General features: G+C 57.2%; 2 protein-coding genes across 13 annotated transcripts; one reads left to right on the top strand and one right to left on the bottom strand.

The window, feature by feature from the left end:
* The first annotated feature begins 366 nt into the window (after nt 1-366).
* BBLN (bublin coiled coil protein) lies at nt 367-3909 on the top strand. Its single transcript, XM_058693976.1, has 2 exons — nt 367-642; nt 3430-3909. The coding sequence occupies exons 1-2, from the start codon at nt 564-566 to the stop codon at nt 3600-3602; spliced, it is 252 nt and encodes an 83-aa protein (XP_058549959.1). The 5' UTR covers nt 367-563; the 3' UTR covers nt 3603-3909.
* On the bottom strand, nt 1389-20263 carry CIZ1 (CDKN1A interacting zinc finger protein 1). 12 transcript variants are annotated; one of them, XM_058693973.1, is made up of 18 exons: nt 19815-19949; nt 19212-19302; nt 18860-18975; nt 17194-17265; nt 15617-15846; nt 13334-13427; nt 13032-13140; nt 11934-12514; nt 11635-11753; nt 10814-11011; nt 9956-10107; nt 8254-8341; nt 7659-7772; nt 7305-7457; nt 5804-5873; nt 5553-5674; nt 5053-5208; nt 1389-2546 (listed from the first exon to the last, which is right to left on the bottom strand). In XM_058693973.1, the coding sequence occupies exons 2-18, from the start codon at nt 19295-19297 to the stop codon at nt 2436-2438; spliced, it is 2571 nt and encodes an 856-aa protein (XP_058549956.1). In that variant the 5' UTR covers nt 19298-19302; nt 19815-19949; the 3' UTR covers nt 1389-2435. The 12 variants fall into 12 exon arrangements, with proteins under 12 accessions (XP_058549956.1, XP_058549955.1, XP_058549952.1 ...); XM_058693972.1 differs by having other exon boundaries at nt 19793-19935; XM_058693969.1 differs by lacking the exon at nt 19815-19949 and having other exon boundaries at nt 11934-12105; nt 12184-12514.
* Nucleotides 20264-20382: the final 119 nt, after the last annotated feature.

Raw genomic sequence — 20382 nt, 5'->3', positions numbered from 1 at the left:
GCCAACCCAGACCCTGACTCTCGCTGAGGCCGTGAACGTTTATTTATCTTCTGAAGCCATAGGGAGCCTTAGAAGTCACGCGTCTCAGATTTTGCCCACGCGGAGGCTCCGGCTCAGGAACTCGCAGGTCCCCACCGGCAGGAAGGGCACAGTGGAGGCCGCCCCCACCCCTCGGCCGGGCTCGCTCGCCCTAGCTGAGGGCCTGCGCCCCCACCACCTAGGCTCCTCAGCCAGCGGCCCGGATAGCCACGCCCGGCGGCCTGGAGAGGGGCGGGGCTCAGAGCTCGACTGTGAGGCAGGGTGTGGGCGGGACGCGGGGGCGGAGTCTGACGCCGGGCAGGGGAGGAGTTCTGGCGGCGGGGCGGGGTGGGGGCGGAGCTCGGGCCGCGCGGTTCCGGCCTTGGGGGCGGGGCCGCGGGCGCCGGGCCCCGTTCCGCCGCGCCGTGCCACTCTTCCGGCCCAGCGTTCGATCCGGCGCCGCCACCTTCCGCCCGGCGCCGGCTCTCGGCGCGACGGTCGCCCCGTTCCGTCGTGGTGCTGCCCTCGCGGCGCCGGAGCCCGCCATGTCGGGCCCCAACGGGGACCTGGGCATGCCGGCGGAGGCGGGCGTGGAAGGCGAGGATGACGGCTTCGGGGAAGCAGGTGACCCAGGGGGGCTGCTGAAGCGACCTTTGCTTTCTCAGGGCTGCCTCCTGGAAAGGAGAATCGGGGTCGGACTGGGGACTTGGAAGGGACCGCAGAGCCCTCCCACCCCTCGCTCCTGGGTGGGTTGCAGCTGCGGGCGCTGGCTGGAGGTTCAGGGCGAGCATCAGTGAGTGGGTCCCTGGAAACCGCAGCACTGGAGAACTGCGGGCAACCGGCCCCGTTTTACAGATGGGGAAACTGAGACCGCTTCAGGGTCACTCGCCCTTTCGGCATCTGCTCCAGCCGCTTCCTCCAGCCCCTGTGGCGAGGGAAGTTCCTGAAGGGGCTGGGCGAGTGGGCCGTTTTGGCTTAGCAGGAGGGGCTGTCTGGGTGGGCGAACCCGCCCTGCTGAGTCAGCATCCCCAGCCACCTTTGCTGTGATCTAGAGTCTTGGCGAATGCGACCTGCTTACCGAGCAGCCTGTTGCCTACACAGCGCTGCGGGGGAGGGGGCGGATGGGTGGTGGAGAGAGAAGCATCAGCTCCCCTCTCATCTTTGGGAGCCTCAGTTTCCCCATCTGTAAAGTAAGAATAATAATGTGTCTCCTGCATTGAGATGTGTCAGGATTAAATGAAAAAACAAATGGAAAATAGTAGGTTCGAAGCATGCAAGTGAGCAGTTATTATTCTCTTTAGTGTAATAAAGATGGGTTTCTCAAGTCGGAAGACAGGACCTAGTAAATGTGAGATAAGTATGGAGTCTGCTTTTTGTTTTGTTTGGATAACAGCTTTATTGAGCTATAATTCACATACTATATAATGTATCCATTTAAATTTTACATGTCAGTGGGTTTTAGGATATTCAGAGTTGTACATCCATCACAATAGTTTTAGAACACTTTGATCACCCAGGGTCTGCATTTAATAAAAAGGTAGAGGGCCTCCCACAGGGTGGCAAATGGTGGACTGGCCAGTTTTCCCTAGGCACCGCAGGTCAACAGTGGCCAGATGTGTGCAGTGGAGCCCACTGCAGTGGTGGGAGTGATCTGGAAGAGCCGCTTAAGTGTCACAATGAGTAGATGTTGGTAGGTTCACAGGACTTGGTGCAGTGGGGAGGAGGCTGTCCCAGGCAGATGGCAAAGCTTAGAACTAGGAAGTGCCCTTGGCGTGGATAAAGCCTGGCCCCAGTGGTGTGGAAACACTCGCCTCCCCCATCCTGCTTCGGGCCTGTGTCTCATGACACAAAATGTGCAGGGTTGATAATAATCATCTACTAAGTACTTGTCGCGGCCAGACCCTGTCTGAGTTCTTAATGTATTTGAATCCTTACAACAACCCAGTCCTTATTCCCTTCCCAAAAGATGCAGTCACTTGCTGGGGCAGAGCAGAGCTGGGAACAAAACCCGTGTGCCCCTGCTCTCTCTAAATCTTGGCTATGCCACCAACCAGCTGGAGGATCCTGGGTAGGTCCCTTCCTTCTTGGGCCTCGGTTTCCCCATCTGTACCACAAGGGGGTTGGACTCTTAAGATCCAGCAGAGACTTTCCAGGACTCTGTCCTCTGGGAGGTGTGCCAGCTCTGGGTGATGGTGGTTCCCCATCCCCCCACCCCCCCGAATGCAGACACACTTGCACCCATATTCCAGACACATTCCTCCAGCCCTGGCCTTTTCCAAACACTGCCAGCTGCTTCCCCTCTGTCCCAAGCTGGCACCTGAGTGTATCTGAGTCATGGGCTGGCTCAGAACTGGGTCCGCAGTGGGCACAGGCCCAGCCCTTGGATCCTAAGGGACATTGTGCTGCTGAGAGGCAGGTCAGGAGTGGCCATGGAGGAGGGAGTGATGGTTTCTGGTGGACACCAGGGAAGGCTTCTTAGAAGAGGCGTTTTGAGCTGGTCCTTGAATAGCTGTTGTGGTTGAGGCATTCTGAGTGGCAGAGACAGGTGAGCAAAGGCAGAAAGGCTAGAAAGTCAGAGGCTTCATTCATTCATGCATTCATTCATTCAACAAGTGCTTATAGTGTGGCAATGAGGGCGTCAGGGGAACCGCAGTGAACACAAGAGCATTCCCCCTCTCAAGAGCTCTGCAGTCTGGTCGGGGAGACACAGCAGCACACGTAGCAGTCAGGCCAGAGGTGAAGGAGGGCAGTGGAGGCATGTGGAGGGCAAGGAGGTCAGACACAGAGGCTTGATCCCGTCTGGGGCATTGGGAGGTCTCTCTGTGGCAACACCCATGCTAAGACTTGAAGCAGGAGAGGGGGAGGGAAGGAAGACAGGAGAAGGACGCCCTGCAGGCAGAGGCAACAGCAGCATGTTTTAGGGGCCCCGAGGTGGGCAAAGGCGGGTGAGGAAAGGAAAGGGTATGGGAGACGGGGCTAGAGAGGGGGAGGGGCCTTGGGGCTTGGGAGGTTCTTTTCCCTCAGGGCAGAGGGAGCCTCTGAAGGGCTGGAGAGTAGAGCCCGCCTGGGGACTGGGGCTTTGACTGCCCGACTCGGGAAGGTGGGCCCTGGCCTCCAGGCAGCTGATGTAGGAAGTGGAGAGAAAACTGGCGTTGGCAGGACAATGTCTGGCAGACCTCCCCCCGACCACCCTAACCATAGAAAAAAGGATGGTGCGCTAAGGTATTATGTCCCCAAAGCCTTTCACTTTTGGCATCCACCCATTTTCCTGACGGTGACACCGAGGCTCAGGAAGGAATAGGGACTTGCCCAAAGCCCTTTTGTCCCCCAGGCTGGGACACAGTGTGGGTGGGGATGTTTGTGAGCCCCGAGGAGACACAGAACCTTGGCTGTCTTTTGCCTTCCTCCCAGAATATGCTGCCATCAACTCCATGTTGGACCAGATCAACTCCTGTTTGGACCATTTGGAGGAGAAGAACGACCACCTCCACGCCCGCCTCCAGGAGCTGCTTGAGTCCAACCGGCAGACACGCCTTGAGTTCCAGCAGCAGCTCGGGGAGGCTCCTAGCGATGCCAGTCCCTAGGCTCTGGGAGCCTCCAACCAGCCCCAACCCTGTCTTCCTGGGCTAGGCTGTGGCCTGGGCACTCACCACCTGGCTTAGATACCTTCTTAAGGGCGGGTCTGTGGGTCCCTCTAGTAGGTGTGCCTGCCTGGGCCACCCTTCTGGTACTTCCTTTGGCATGCCTGGGCCAGCCCCCAACACCTGACGTCCCCTCCTGGGGTCAGGTGTGGGCCTGCGACCCACCCACCTTGCCTGCCTGACCAATTCCAGGACACTCCCCACTCTGCCCAGGCCTTGAGCATCCACATTAAATGGGTCTCCAACATCACTGTGCCTCTCCTCTGTATCCTGGGGTGAGGACCCCACTGGCCACTAGCGGTGAACAGGTCAGTGGAGGCATTCCAGGCACTGATCATACACTGATGGCTCACGGGCCTGCTGGTAGGGCTGGGGTTCTTGGCTTTCTTGTATTTCTGGACACAGAGGGTACAGGTGAGGCAGGGCTTCCTCCCCACCTGGTGCATGCCTGGCCAGCAGCTGCCTCCTCAGCCCAGCCCATCAGACACGCTGTGTGACCCAGTATGATACACTCAGCTTCTCTGGGTACTAGCGCCTTTCATTCAGCCAGCCAACAGCAATTCATGCTGTGTAACCTTGGCCATCATCCTCTTGCTCCTGGCCTCAGTCTTCTCCACCGGCCAATAACAGGGTTGGTCTGGCTGTCTATCTCTAAGGGTCATTCCAAAGGGGGAAATAGCAGAATTAAGGAGCCAGCTCAGCCTCGGCCCCGTTCACAGATGATTCATCTTAGGGTCGCCTGACAAGGGGGGGGACCAGAGGAGTGGGGAGGGTCCCCACTCCTGCACTTAAGCTCCCACAGGGTTCAGGTGGACAGAAAGGCCAGCACAGAGCCAGAGCTCAGGCCCGGGACCAGTTGTATGACCTTCAGCAAGTCACTTGACCTTGCTAGGCCTCTTCACCTGTTTCTTCACTTGTACTTTGGAGATAACAAGAAGACCTGCCCCCTAGGGTCCAGACTCTGAAGGCTGAGGCAGATCTAAGTTGAAGGTGTTTTCCCTAGCCCTGACCACCTCATCAAGAGGGAAGCAGACTCTGGGGGAGGTGAAGTGCCTTGTGCCCTCAGAGCCCCTGGTTAGGGAGCCCGTCTTTGGCCTTCCATTTCGGCCACCACACCGTGCCCAAAGAGGGTGGGTTCTGGCTGAGAGCTGGCAGGGTTGCCCCCTCACCCTGTCCACCCAGACAGAAAGGCTGGTGGGCCCTGTACAGCCAAACTACCTTCTTTTATTAGATTTTCAGTAAAAACACCAACCATGTCAAAATTTCCACACAGACTTCTAAAAAGCAAAGCAGACCTAGACCCAGACGGGATGGGCATGAGGAGCTCCCTCTATCAGGTTTTGAGGCGGGTTGAACGCCGGGGAAGTGGGGGAGGAGGGGGTTGGGCTGTCACCTTGCTGGGGGTTTTAGCTGTGTCCTGGGTGCTGGGCTGGGTGGGCGCGCGGCCACCAGAAGTGAACAAAGCAGTCAGGGCGTTCCGGGCGTTGATTGCACACCGGCGGCTCACGGGCCTGCTTGTAGGGCTGGGGTTCTTGGCCTTCTTGTATTTCTGGACACAGAGGGTGCAGATGAGGCAGGGCTGCCTCCCCACTAGGTACGCTCCCTGCCAGCAGCTGCCTCCCCAGCCCGGCTGACGCTGCAGCGGACACACCGTGTGATGCTATGAGATGTCCTCAGCCTCCCCGTGCCAGAGCTCTGGAGCTAACAGCCTGGCCCTCGGCATCGCTCCCCCCTCTCCCCGCCACCACGCCCCCCGCCAGGACAGCAGAAAGAGCTGGGCACTACCCCTGTTCTGATTCCCTCTGTGGGCAGGGCCTTCTGTTGGGGGGTTGTGCCCCAGGGCTGAAGCCTTACCCAGCAGCCAGGGCGGGTGGGGCAGGAAGCCTGGCTCACCTGCAGGTTCTCAAAGTGGGCCAAGGACTTGCAGTGGGAGAGCTGTGCCCCCGAGTTGCTGTGGTAGAACTTGTGGCAGATGCGGCAAATGTACCCCATCACGGGCACCAGGAAGTCCACACCTGTAGGACGGCAGCATCTGTGCACTCGTCCCTCCAGGCCAACCCGTGTCCCGCCCTCCCTAGGGGCCCATTTGCTCACCCAGCCTCTGAGTGGGACGAGGGGAGGCGGGGTCAGGGCTTGGGTCTTACCGTATGCAGTACTGGGGCTATAGGTCTCTGAGCCTTTCCACTCCTCTATGGATATATCTCTGGACCTCACCTGGAAATAGGCAAGTGTGGGCCTCAGCTCTGACTTCCCTGAGCTCTTCGACACCACTCCCTTGATACCCAGGAGGATGATCCCCAGGAGGTTGTGGGTGGCATTCTCTGAGCCTTTGCACATGCCTATCCTGCCAGAGTACCCTTCCCGATCTAGACTTTTTTGGGTTCAGCTCCATCAGTCCCCTCCTCCAGGAAGCCCTCCATAATCCATGCCAGGTGTGCCCAACACATCACAAGTGTCATCTCTGAACTCCATAACAACCTTCTACACTTCGCTCATTTTACAGAAGAGGAAACAGGTCCAGGCACAGTAACTCACTGGCCCAGGGTTTACGGAGGAGCAGCGTATTTAACCCTGGTGGGCCCCAGGCCCTCGTGACATTTCTAACCACGAGCCCCCTGCCAGCTTCCTGAATTCCTATCTGATGTTGCAGTGACCTGCTCAGGTGACTAAGGACCCCTCCTCCTACCTACCAGACATGAGCCCCTTCCAGACGGGGCCATCTGATTCCAGCCACAGCAGACCCACCATGCTTAGGAGTGCCCTCCTCCACTTACCAAGCAAACAAATGTGCCTTCCAGGAGGGACAACCACTCCCATTTGCCACCCCCGCCTCAGGCCGGGCTTCGGCCCTTCCTTAGAGCCTGAGTTGGGACTCTTAGTTCTAAGCAGAGGAAACGGGGGGCTCAGAGAAGGCGAGGGGCTTGCCTGAGGTCATACCACGGCCAACTGCTGAGTAACAAAGCGATCTCACATCAAACCTGCATAGGGCTGGAGGCCACCCTTGTGACACTCCATCCACAGCCCCTCCACGATGCCCCTTTGCCTGGCTCCCCACCCCCCCCCACCACCCCCCCCCCCCCCCCGGACTGCAAGAGCAAGCTCTGGGAGGGCAGGGCCAGGCCTTAATCCCCATGTATCCCCACATCAAGCACCAGGGTGTGGCTCAGAGGAGCTGCGGTGTTAGGAGCACGGGCTCTGGCATCTCACTTCCCAACATCCAAGTGGGTGGGTCTCTGCCAGGAAAGTGCTTGGTACATAACTGGCACACGGTAACTGCTCAAAAATGTCGTCTGCTATGGGTGTCATCGTCATCATCACCTTATGCTGACTCTTCCGTGTCCCCTGCATAGTTCCCTCCGTGCCCTTATTGGCCTAAGATGCCCTTTCCCTTCCTCAATGCAGGTCAAAATTTCAGCCAGATTTTGAGGTCCTCACCCATGTAACCGGCCGCCCTGCAGTCATCATGATGTGTATTTATACCTAGCCATACGGAATACAGTCCCATTTGTACTAAATTTTGGCACCTGTTAGTGCCTACAAACGTCAGCACTGTGCCCCCTGGCCCCGGGAGGTGGGGCGAGGTCCCGCCTGGGCTGGGAGCCCAGCCTCCAGCCTGCCTCCCACCCCACCTCGTCCCCCAAGTACCTGCTTGCAGAATTCTTCCTCAACCTCGATCTCTTCTTCTTCATCCTCCTCCTCCTCCTCCTCCTCTTCATCGCCCTCAAAGCAGCCCACAGCGTCCACCGTGATGAAGTGGTCCTCATCTTGACCGGCGATCTCCTTCTCAAGCATCTTCAGCTGCCCCGGAGAGTGGGCCAGGGCTCAGGTCAGCTCTGGGCAGCCTAAGGGCCACACCCCACCCACCCCACAACTCTGAGTGTCCCAATCCCTCCAGACCTGGTATGAGTTCAGGCTGGGAAAAAGCTCAACTTGCTGTGTGGCCCTGGCCAAGGCTCTGTACCTCTCTGGGCCCGTGTCCTGTGAGGGAGCTGGGGTTACCTCCTTGGCTTTGTCCTTATGCCCCTGGGACTTCACATGCTCCACAAACTTGCGGGGGGTCTTGAAATAGCGGTTGCAAACAGTGCAGAAAGGCCGCAGGGATTGCTTGGCAATCTGGGGAAAGGAGGGCAGGCTGAGTGGGTGGCAGGCAGTGTCCCCGGGTGCAGCCAGGCTGTGCCCAGTGAGATCTCATCTCCCACCCACAGACTACCACATCTGTAACCAGCTGGCTGTGCCCCGCCCCTTTACCAGAACATGGGCAAACATATCCACTCCCTGTGCTGTTGGCTACAAGACGGGATGGCAGATGGCAACAGGACAGAGAGAAGACGAGCCGGGGAGAGAGAGTAGCCGCCAAGAGGACCCCACCAGCCCCATGGCTGAATGACAGGATGAGATGGTGCTTTACCCACTTGGAAACATGGAGAAACTGAAGCCCAAAGAGGAAACATCGAGAAGCCACGCTTCTGAGTTATGACCATCCAGAGATAAAGAGTGCAATTGTCTTTCCGTCCCCAACCTCAGCTCCCTCCTTCCCAACCCTGGGCTTGGAGATAGATGTGTGGGTACCTTCGCAGCACACAGGCCCTCATACCTTGTGGTCCTGAGTCCTGCGGTGCTGGATCAGGTCCCCCATGTAGTAGACCTGGCAGGTGTTACACCAACGCCTCGGCGGGGGCTCTCTGAGTGACGGCAACCAAAACAAGTATATACAGTGGGATGCTGTTCTTGTTGGAAAGACAGCCGCTCTCCCAAGATGCTCCCCATAAATGTAATGCAGTTCCAACAGGAGCTTTTTTAGAAACTTATCAACGGTTCTGAGATTCATCTGGAAGAATCCTTAAACAAGAATAATAACCAAGGAGGAAGGAGAGGCAGCCAGTCTGAAGGACTGGCCTCAGGGGGCCAGGTCAGGATTCAAGGGGTGACGTCATCAGGAGACAGTTCAGTGAATCTCCCGCACCTAAAGCCTGTTAACAGACGGGCCACATCCTTCCGCTTTTCTTGTGTCACGAGATCCCAAGCTCATTCTGCACATGGCAGTTTTGAATCTGTTCTAACCTGATGTTGCATCACACCTGCTTCCTCGTTCTCATGAATTCCCTGCCGTTGTCCTGTTTATTAGAACCACTCCACCAAGTGGACAAGCCTGATCTAACTGATCCCGCAGGTTTCGATATTCTAGAAAGTTTCCAATTAAAATCTGTCACCATTACATTACTCTGCAAGGAACATCTTTGTGAGTCATCTTTCTCCTGTATTTATGATTATCTCACCTAAGTATAATTCCTAGGCCCGCAAGCAGGGGGAAGTTTAAAGGTCGAGAACATACTGCACAACCACGTAGGGAAGTTCTTCTCAAAGAAGCACCTAACAGAGACACCGCTGCCTCTGGAGAGAGTGTTCTGTCACCCAGAGCATGCGGACAGGGAGCTCCAAGCTGTGACCCTCTGTAAGCGCTCAAGGCTGAGTCCCCAACCACTGCCTCGGGGACTGTCCAGCCTGTGAAGGAGTTTGGTTCGGCCCCCATAGGCTTTGTTTCATCTTGATTCTGAGCTAGCTGCTAACATTTTGAAATTGGGAGATTTCACATACAAGGCTGGGTTTCTAGATTCTCTGGAACAATTAGGAGACCTGGAGCTGTGGGGCAGCTGTTCTGTGACAGAGCCCATGTCCCCCAGCATGGCCTGAGGCAGTGCCTACCTGCTCCCCCCCCCCGCCGCCCCCCCCAGCCCCCCAGCAGGCCTCATGACTGCCCACAGGGTGCTGAAAGGTCTTGTACCTTCCACCAGGCCTTCTTAGCCCAAGAGCTAGTTTTGGACTCCAGGAGGGCACATATTTTGGGTCAATGAAGCCCCTATGGCAATGAAAAAGGGGTGGCACAGTGTAGCTGTAACCTCAGGCCACAAGGTGACGATCCTCACCATTGTGTGTGTCCCCACCCCACCCCACCCCCCCCAGCTGGGGTCAGCACATATGCCGGAGAAGCAGGGCTCTGTGCCACAACCCACTTCCTTCCCATGTGGGTGGTCCCACTGTTCCTGGCTGGATGGAGCCTTAAGAGACCACCTAGTTCATGAATTCTTACATTGCATCCTTCACCAGGCCATTTTACAGATGAGGAAAACCGAGGCCCGAGGCTAAACGGTTAATGGTGCGGAGAGGCCTCTGGCAGAGGGCAATGCTTAACCCAAAGGCGGACCTTGAAGATGGCAGACTCAGGGCCCTTCCCAGCCTTGCCTGGCCTGCAAGACTGTCTACCCCCCAGTACAGAGCCTCCGAGATCCCCCACTCACTCGTCCTCTCTCTCCAGGACATCCCGGGGCACGGGCAGCAGGGACAGGAGGCAGGCTTGGCTCATGTGCTGGATCTCCCCCAGACGCTGCTGGTGCTGGGCCCCCGCCATGTGGTCCTGGAACTCCTGTAGCCAGCAGAGCGAAGGATGGGCCTGAAGAACGAGCCCCGGAACAGCGGGCAAGGGTGGAGGAGGAGGCCTCCAACCTCGGCTTCACGGCCACCCCGCCGCTGCCGAAGCCGTCTCTCTTACAACAGCCCCGTGGGGGGCCACAGAAGGATGGTGAACTGAGACACCAAGTGGGCACAGAGCAGCCGGAGCTTCTGCTCCTTCCGGAGACTGTGTGGGCCCCTCAAAGGCAGGGAGCAGTCCGATTAACCTCCGGATCCCATGGCTCTGCTCCGGATGACAGAGGTAGCAATAGCAAGGGTAATAATAATTATTGTTATTATTACGAGCCTAAGGCTGTTATTAACGTGCTGCTCGCTCCAGGGGGCGCTTGGGGCTCGTGATTTCAATGTCAGGTCACTGAATCCTTGGAACCTCTGGGTGAGGTGGGTTCTAAGTGTTTCTTCATCTGATGCGGGAGGAAATGGGAGTCATAAAGAGGAGAATTCACCTTCTGAGGTCTACGCGGCTAGTCAGGGCTGGTTTATACCTGGTCTGCCGGACTCTAAATCCCTAACTTCTTGGCTGGTCAGGAACTGTTTTCAGGGCAAACGCACAGCTGCCCTGGATGGTGCTCACGGGGCCCTTGTGGCCACTCAGGTGCCGCGGGGAGGCCTGGGCATCCGCCAGAGACACCCTCCACTCTGCCCACCGGCCCTCCCCCCCATACCGGGGCCTGGCCGGCAGGTACCTGCTGGCTGCTGCAGCTGGCCTTGCAAAGGTAGCAGAAGAACTGGAGGGTCTGCTTCGAGGGTGTGCTGGCGGAGGCAGGGGTGGCGGGGGTAGAGTCACCCGCGCGGGGCACGGGCGTGAGGGGGACTGTGCTGAAGGCCCGGCTGTCACTGCTCTGCAGGATGGTGACCTTCAGGGAGCCCCCGGCACCCCACACCTGCACCGGGAACAGGGGCAGAGCTATCACCAGCTGGGCACCTACGGTGGGCCAGGCCCTGTGCTAAACACCCACGAGCAGGGTCTTACTGGGCCCTCCTGACAGCCCGCTTCACAGATGGGGACACCGAGGCACTGAGCTGGCAGGTGACTGCCCAGGCTCACAGAGCGAGGGAGTACTACAGCCGGGACTCAAACCCAAGCCCACCCAACTGTGAAGTCCACCCCACCCCACCCTCACGTGACAGACGGAGACATGGAGACACCAGGAAGGGAACGGGTTTGGCCACGATCACACCAGGAGGCAGAGCTGGGACCCAGACGGCATGCATAGGCCTGCCCTCTGTGTTCTCTCCACTAGAGCAGTGCTCCCCCGTCAGGGACCAAGGGCTCTATTCCAGGGATGAACAGGTTGGAAGGGACTTGTCACCAAAAGCACCTCTAGTTCTTCAGAGCAAAGGCATGTGAAGGCAGCACACCAGCACAGGAGCTTGACGACCCTCCATCAAACCCACGGCCCCGGCAGAGGGCGGCTGTCACCTTTCATGGGTGGGGAAACACAAGGGGTCCTCCCGCCGCCGGGCCCCGCGGTAAGCACACAGCCACGGTAGCGTATCTACCCACCCCTAGCATCTCTCTTGCCCTTTTTTCACATTCTCCCACATCCAGACCGCTGGTCAACTCCTCCTGGCTCTCCACGCTGACCTGGGAGCCTCCTGGCTCTGGCGAGGCCTCCTTCAGGCCTGAAATGACAGAGGGGTCCATCTCCCACCCAGGCCCAAAGCGACCCGGGCCTGAGAGCCACCGTTTCTACCCACAGCCAGGACCTTGAAGCCTCTGGTGGAGACAACGCCAGGGGAAGGGCAAAGGGTCCAGGCCGAACTGTCCCATCACGGGGCGACCGGGAGCCAGTGCTCCCTTACCTGCTCCAGCGTCTCTCGGGTCTGGTGGTGTCTCCGGCACCGTGGAACGAACCGGAACCGGTGCTTGCTCCGATGCTGGCATGGACACCTGCGGCCAGGTCTGAGGCTGCCCCTCAGTCCGGTCAGGGGGCTGCACGGGAGGCTGTCCTGGTGGCTGCTCTGGTGGCTGGAGCTGAGGATATGTCTGCGTCTGTGCCAGCTGCTGCGGCTGCGCCTGCCCAGGGGCCTGGGGATGTGCCTGGGGCTGCACCTGTTTCTGTGGCTCTGCCTCCTTCTGCACCTGCTGCGGCACCAAGCGGTCTGGAGAGGTCTGCGTCTGTGCCTGTTTCTGCAGTTTGGGCCGTGCCTGGGTGTCCCCTGGAGGCGGGGGTGGCAGCGGCAGCGGCTGCGGCTGCGGCTGCGTCTGCACTTGGGCCTGGATCTGCAGAACCCGCGGCTGGAATCGTGGCAGCACTCGGGCTTCCGGCGGCTCAGGCAGCAGCTCAGGCGTCTGGGTCTGCTTCGGTGCCGTGGTCCGGGCCTGAGGCTGGACTTTCGCCTGCAGCTGCCCGGGGGCCCCCTTCTCTGTGGGCAACTCCGAGCTAGGGAGGATTGAAAGAGATCTTCCGATGTCTCCCAGTTGGCCCCAGGGGCTCCTCAAAAAGGCCAAGACCCAAGTTCAGTCCTAGTTATAGCACGTGCGAGCCCGAGCCGGGCATTTGGCCGAGCCCCTCCGGCTCTCCACGCCCCAGTTGTACCTAAATAAATGGGCAGGATCCCTCGCCCCCGCCTCCCACCACCTGCTATTATGTATCCAAGGCCCTGCAAAGCCGCCCATCCTCCGCCCACTCTGAGGTCCCAGATGCACATGTTCACCTCTCCGAACTGGCCACCAGGTGACTCAGGCCCAGTGAAGATACCGGAGACTCTCTGGCCTGGGGTCTTCCCAAGTAAGATGCAGAATTGGGTTTGACCTTCCTCCAAGCCAAAGGTCAAGGCCCTTTCCTTGTTCCAGCTCTCTATAAAGGGTCCTGGCCGTCAACTACACCCACCCCCGGGCTTTGCAAGAATGAGAGTACAGGGCCCCTGGGCCCAGGGAAGGTTTTCAGCATCGGTTACCTCTTTGACCTCTTAGCCGGTGGCTCCGATGCCTCACAAGACTCGGGCTCAGGTGCTACAGTGTGTTTCTCTTTAGCGATGCCATCTGGGCAGGGTGGGGAATCTCGGTCTGGAAAGGAGGGCAGATGAGTGACCGCCAATGCCGTGAGCAGCACAAACTAGGAGCTCCCCCCTCGAGGTGGGGCCTGGGCTCGCCCCACACCAAGATCCCTGCCTCCCAGGTCTGCCTCCATCACCGACCCCTGCACCCGCCTGCCCCAACCTGTGTCCCACCCAGAGGGCTAGCAGCCTCCCTCCCTTACCTTCTGGTGTGTCTGTTCGGGACTCGACAACTTCCTCAGACCCCTCTGGGGGGTCTGACTTGTCTTCCATGGGCACCGTCTGAGAAGAAGAATCCTGCTTCCTTTCAGAAACTGTTTTTGACACCGGCCACCCACCCTCGTAAGCAATCCCCTGGCCCAAGAGCGGCTTCAACAGTCCCGCAGGGGATGAAGAGCTGCCCAGAGATGATCCTCAGCACCCCAGGAATCCTGTGTAGGCTACCTGGCTGTTAACCCAGATTTGGGGGATACAGAGCCCCCTCCCGGCAGGCCCATGGTGCTGCCTGACTTCCCAACCACCTTCTCCACAAAGCAGCTGGAAGGGTCCTTCTAACACGCAAACCTGATCATGTCTTTTGTCTCTTTCAGGCTGAAACCCTCCTGTGACTCCTCCGACTCTAGAGTATTCCTTCCTCACCCAAGCCGGCCCAATCTGCCCTCTGCCCCTACGCCCCCCCCTCCAGCCAACTCCCGACTAGCCTCCTCGCCCTCTCTACATCTACCCTGGCCTTCTCTCTGGTTCCCCAAGGTCCTAGGTCTCTCCCGGCCCCCAGGAATTCACCCAGAGCCTCCAAGGCACTTCTTGCGGGAAGCCCTCCTGACCCCAGAGTAGACAGACCCTTAACACAGGCCCAGAGGACCTTGGGCTTCCTTTTTGTGGCATTTGCCACAAGGTGAATTAACTGGTGGGAACATTATCTGCATTAACGTCTTACCACTGCTAACACCCTCCTCCCCAGGCGAAGACCTCCAAGGAGGGTCAGGCCAGTCACACCATCTGTACCACTGGGGCTCCTACCAGACTTACAGATGTTTGCTAAATAAATGCACAGCTCCGGCTGGTCCTGGGCACTCGTTACTCCCAGGAGCCTGCCCACGGCCTCTGTCCCTCCTCCTAAGCCCGAGGAACCAGCGCTGAGTGGAAACATGCATCCCATCGGGACTCCATGGCCTTCAGAACTCCCTGCCTCTCACCCTGCATGACACGGGCCCTACTGTCCTGTAAGGCTCTGGGTCTGTCTTGACAGCTGTGCAGCATGGGGCAGCCTCCACCATACTCCCTGAGCCTCAGCTTTCCCACATGTAAAATGGGTGGTGGAGAACACTGGACAAGACCATGTTAGGAGGGGCCCAATGGGCAGGTTGGAGGCCAGGACCGCTCTCTGGAGGGAAATGCCTCACTTCCAGATGTGGGCCGGCCTGAGAGCAGCCCAGAAAGGGCAGTGTCATCCCTGCCCCCTGGAATGCTCTCAGAAGGGTGCCCTATGTGAGGGGCTGCCGGGACACTCAGGGACACGACAGTCCCAGAGAAGCTACTCCCTCGACCCTTTCTGCTTCTGTCCAGGACTGACTCTGCTGATGTCAGGGTGAGCCTCCTTCTAATGCCTTGCACCCTCTTCAAGGCCCAAGGAGGTGGCGGTGCAGCTCCAGAACCTTCCAATGACAACACTGTAGAGTTTAGGGTCCTGTAATGTTGTTTTACCCTTTCCTTTCTTTCACTTCTGTGTACAGCAATTCTTTTGGACTGTTTTTGAAATTTCAGGTAGTGACATAATGTTTCCTTGTTAAAGAAATGTAACCGAGGAGAAGCGAATTCATTTAAAGCTCAGCTACTGCAGTTGGTAACCCCTGGCCGCGGGTGCCCGGCTTTTGAGTTTTCCAAAGGTGGCAAGCCAAATGGAGATACATGCCAGAATTTGGAGACTCAGTACAAAATAAAAAGGAATGCAAAACGCCTCATTCGCGTCTTAAAATATTGATTGGAGGTTGAAGTTGTCATGTTTTTTACGTATGAAGTTAACTCAAATCTGTTACCGAAATTCATCTCACTGGTTTCTTTTTACTTTGTTAATGTGATGGCTAAAGAAATTTAAATTCCATTCATGCCTCATGTTTTATTTCTATAGGGCGGCGCTGGTTTACCGAGAACTGTGACAGGACACCTAATACAAATACAGTGTTATGGGTCATTTGTATCTCCGTGTGTTTACAAAGAGAGAAATATCAGGTAAACAACAGGATTGCTGGCGTTTGGACGTGGCAAAAGTCCCATCAGAGAGTCACAAAGATCTGAAATTTGGGAAACACCAGACAAGTCCAACTCACTAACCCCTTCCCCCTTTTTACAGATGGGGACACCGAGGACAAAAAGGGATGTGACCTGCCCAAAGGCCCAGTGTGTGCCAGAGTGGGTGGAGTTAGGCTGATACCAGGTATGACCTTCCCACGCCCATCCCCACCTGCTGCGCCCCAGCCATCACTCACCTTGCGATTGGGGGTGGTGGAGGAGGAGGTGCGGGCCTGTTTCTGGGGAGTCCGCCCTGAAAGGTTGATCTGGGAGGGGTTTATGGGGACCCCAACAGGAGGGGCCCCCAGCAAGGACTGCCGAGTGGCCTGGGGGAAGAACTGCTGTAGATTTGGGGTGGCCAGCTGGGGGACCGTGAGGCTGGGGCCCGTCAGGTTCGGGGTTGGCAGGTTGTAGCCACGGAGGTTACCTGCAGGCAGGAAGAGGGGAGAAGAGGTTAACAACACGGTTGGACGGTAGAGGCCAGGGTCAGGCATCAGCCCCCCAAAGCATCACGGAAACAGCACAGATCACTTGAAAGGGAACCCTTCCCGTACAAGGGCAGCCAGGGGAGGGAGATGAGAGCCAGAGGCCCACCCCCACCTTGGGCATTCATGGTGAGGGGGCCTTAGGGCTGGTTTCCTGCTCCAGCTGAGGAGGAGACAGGCACTGCCTTCTCCCTCTCCAGATAGGTATTATGATCTCTACTAATGACAAAACAGACGCAAAGCAGCGATGTAACTTGCCCGAGATCTCTGCACATTCTGCCTTTGCCCCTCCCCATGCTGCCTAAACCCTTCTGTAGCTCCCTGCTGCTTTGAGAGAACCCCATTTCCTCACCTTGCAGGGTCTGGCCCTGCCCTCCTCCCAGACCTCCTTTCTTGCCCTCCTCCCCACACACGTACCCACTACATTTCAGCCACAGGCTTCTGTGCATTACCTTAACAAGCCTGGTTTCTTCCCGCCTCTGGGCCTTTGCACATGCCATTCCTTCTGCCTGAGCTGTTCAGCGCCCACTACCTCCTGGTCATCCTTCAGGCCTCCCTTTAGGTGTTTATCCTCTGAGAGACCTTCCCACATTTTCCCTGTGTCCCCAGAGGCAGACTTCCTTCCCTGTTCTAGAACCAGCTGCACAATTTCCTTGTCTGCTTCCCATTGCCTACCACCCAACCACACTGGGAACTCCTTAAGGGCAGGCACCTCATCTAACTCAGAGGCCCAGTGCTCAGGAAGTGTTTGAGCCATAAAAGACAGTTCAAATCCTTGCCCCAAAGCTGGGACAGGAAGCACAGGATTGAAAGTGTGGGTCAGATGTGCTGTAAGAGCTAGTTTGTGTCCTACAGCCCAAGCTCGTGGCCTAGAGCAAATTATTTCCCTCTTCTTAGCCTCAGTTCCCTCATCTGTACAATGGGATAATAATAGTGCCTGATTCACTGTTTTACAAGGATTCAATGACATATGCGAGTGTGCCTGGTATAGAGTCAGCGTTCAGTTAACGTTAAAACAAATACATGTACACATATGTGCAGAGAGCCAACCGGCTCTTAAAAACAGTAAGATCAAGAGATCTAAAAGATCTAAAAGAAAAATGGACAAAGGACATGGACAAGTCACAAAAAGAAATATGAATGTTGAAACAGACAAATATAAAACGTTTGGCTACGCTAACACTCCGAGAAATGTAAACTGAAAGATTAATGATATAGCTTTTTTGCCAACCAAGTTAGTAAGTTGTATGCGTGTATACATATATATATATATAAAAAGCATATAATACCCAAGGTTGCCGTGGGCATGGTGAGACCGACACTGTCAGGCATGGCTGGTGGCATTGCAAACTGGTCCAGTCCTTGGGGAAAGCAAGTTGGCAATACTTATCAAGAGCCATAAAACATCCATCCCCCGACCCAGTCATCCACTTTTGGGAATCCACTCTAAGAAAATAGTCTCAAACGTGATATTCATCCCAGGGTTATTTAAAACAGAAAAAAAAAAAAAAAAAAAAGAATACGGGAAAAAAAAGAAAAAAAGGGGAAAAAAAGGAAGCAGCTGAGTGTAGGTACGCAAGAGCAAAACAAAACAGCTGTTAAAAAATAATCTTTACAGAGACTGTCAAATCATCTGGTAAATGACCAAGTCATTCTACTCCATGAAAAAGAAACAAGATATAGCTTTTCACTTACATCAATAACCAACCACAATCATATACAAATTCCCAAGTTTGTGCCTAGAAAAAAATTGGGAGGAAATACACCAAAATCTTCACGGGTGTTTTTTATTGTTGTTGCCGTTGTTGTTTTCCTTCAGGAGGTGAGTAGGTCTATCTATGACAATTTGGGTTTTCTTGTCCTCTCAAAAGTTTGTTTTCACTTTTCTTTGAAGAGTGTGACTTTTTAAATGGGAAAGAAAAGGGGGGATACATACATATGTATACATCGTGGGTCCCTGTGTGGTTTTCTCTCTCCAACTATCCATTGATCCTTTGTCAATCAACTCCAGGACCATCCCCGCCTATGTGGTAGGGCTGAAGAGTGACAGCCACCACATCTTCTGACCTGGCAGCATACCCAGCTGGATGGCAGGATAGCCTGGTGTCTAAGAACATGGCTCTGTAGCAAGACCTGGGCTCTAATTCTCCCTCTAATCCACATCTACTCCCTGGGTGACCATGGGCACATGATGCCTCTCTAGGTCTCAGTTTTTTCATCTGTAAAATGGGATCACGGTATCTCCCTCCCAGGGTTGTCAGCAGAGTCAAGGAATTGGGTATGTAAAGGTCTCAGCACAGTGCCCCGCCCAGAAGGACCACCCAGCAAGCCACAGCTTCCATCTGGGAGGGGCTGGGTCTGAACCTGAGCTGGCCGCAGGTCATTGGGCTCCTAAGATTACTCCCAAAGGGGCTGAAGTATCTGAAGCAGCATCTTAGAAGGAAGAGCTGAGAGACTGCTCTCCACATGGGGAAACTGAGACAAGGGCATCGGCTTAATACACAGGGCTAGAGATGCCCATTCAGAGACCCAGGGGGTCAGGAGCCTCAGGCCTTAATCTAGCTGTGTGATCCAGCACAAATGACTTCCCCCATCTCTGGACCTCAGCTTCCTCATCTATCAAATGGGCCGTGGGGGCAGGGGGCGGGGTGTCAAAATAGACCTTTTCACCCATCATTTCCTCTAATCTGAACGTGAGCGAGGGGTGCTGAGGACAGCCCACAGAGTCAGCACCATGGCCAAGGGCACACCTCGGTGACCAGCATAGACCGGCATCCAGCTGAGCAACTTTGGGACTTCCACCTCCTGGAGCCTCAGTGTCCTCATCGGCAAACGAGGACGCTGAGAGTAGCTCTCTCTCAGAGTTAGCGTGTGGATCTGGGGGAGATTTGGCGCAAAAGGGGGATGCTAGGGCACCACCGCTAAGATGCAGTGAGAAGGGGCCAGTAGCTATACCTTGCAACTGCTGCAGAAGCAAAGCTCTCTGTAGCACAGAGCCGTTGAGGAGGGAGGCGGGGCTGGCGCCTTGGAGGTTCAGGAGCTGCTGCTGTGGCTGCTGTTGGGGCAGCCCCCTGTGTGTGGGGAGGGGCTGTCAGAGGGCTTCGGGAGAGTCGGACCCTCCCTCTTCCCTCACCTCCATCCTCTGCCCCCTCTCTACGGCAGACAGAGGAACCTCTTCGGGTGGGAACTGATGGCTCCCAGGACTGAAACAGGGACGGCCCCGGGCGAAAGGACTGGGATGGGGTCTCCGCCACAGGGATCTGAGTGGCGGGACTGAAGCCGCCCGCCCCTCCAGAGGGGAACTCACCTGCTGACGGCCATGGGCAGGGGGGGCTGCGGTGGGGACTGCTGGAGCAGCTGCTGGAGCTGGAGCAGCTGCTGCTGGTTGAACATGGTGGCTGAAGGGAGGGCGCGGGGTAAGGCGGGACCCCCTCCTGCCCTCCTCCCCCGCCCACGGCCCTCAAATACCTGCCCGCTGAGCTTCACCGCTACACCCCAGGCCTGCCTACACCCCAGTCCTGCCAAGAGCACGCCGCATGTGCACCCTCATGCTTTCAATAACCCCCGCCTCCCTCCACTTTCCCGTAAATCCTGTCGACGGTCCCTCCCTCAAATGCCCAACCCCGCCTGCCATCTCCCCTACTCCCACGGCTCTGTCCTTCCCGGGGCGTCCTATCCAAATGCACCTCCACCCCGCCTCCAGCCTTTCTCGCGCCACCGCGTCCCGACGCCAGCCCCCCTCCACGACAACCCCACCCTCTTCCTCGCGCCTACTCTGTGTCAATAACAGCACCCCCAACCTTTCGCTTTGGCCTCTGAACAAAGTAGGAGGAAGGCTTCCCTCCCCATTCTGTTAACCCCTTCTTCTGCCGATGGAGCCAGCCTTACACATCAAATCCGGTTACCCCACCTGCGTGCGACGCCCTCAGCCTCCATCCAGATGGCCCCTAAACCCTTCCGTGCGTCCCCAAGCGGCGCTCGGCCCGCGCACCTCACTTCCCCGCACCCCCACCGCAATCGCGCCGTCCCCGCCGGCAGCACGGGCGGGGCGGCCCGAGCGCTCCGCTTTGCTGGGGCCTGACCGGGCCACAGCAGCGCCCTCTGGGGGACCGGAGGACTCGGTGCAGCGGCCCGTGGCGCAAGATCCCGCGCTGAGCTCGCGTCCCGCTGCGGGGGCGGCACCCGCTTACCCGGCGCCTCGGCTGCGGCGGGAGCGGCTCGGAGCTGCGAGGGGGCCCGAGGCAGCTCAGGCCCTCCGCGCCGCATCCTCCGCACCGGGAACCCGCTGCTCCGACCCCGAGGTCCGTCTGTCGCCCGGAGGGGTCTGTCGTCTGGTGGGGACATCGCGGGCTACTTCGAGGAGGACCGTCCCCAACCGACCTCCCCGCGGCCGCCACTGTCCCGCGATCCTGGGGCCCCGCGCGGGGCTGAGGTGGGAGGGGCCGTGCAGCCGGCAGCTGCACATTCGGGGACCTAGA

This window comes from Neofelis nebulosa, chromosome 12, assembly GCF_028018385.1.
Source record: "Neofelis nebulosa isolate mNeoNeb1 chromosome 12, mNeoNeb1.pri, whole genome shotgun sequence".
Classification (NCBI taxonomy): Eukaryota; Metazoa; Chordata; class Mammalia; order Carnivora; family Felidae; genus Neofelis; species Neofelis nebulosa.
The sequence above is the reverse complement of the archived record's forward strand: the minus strand, read 5'-3'. Positions and strand labels throughout refer to the sequence as shown.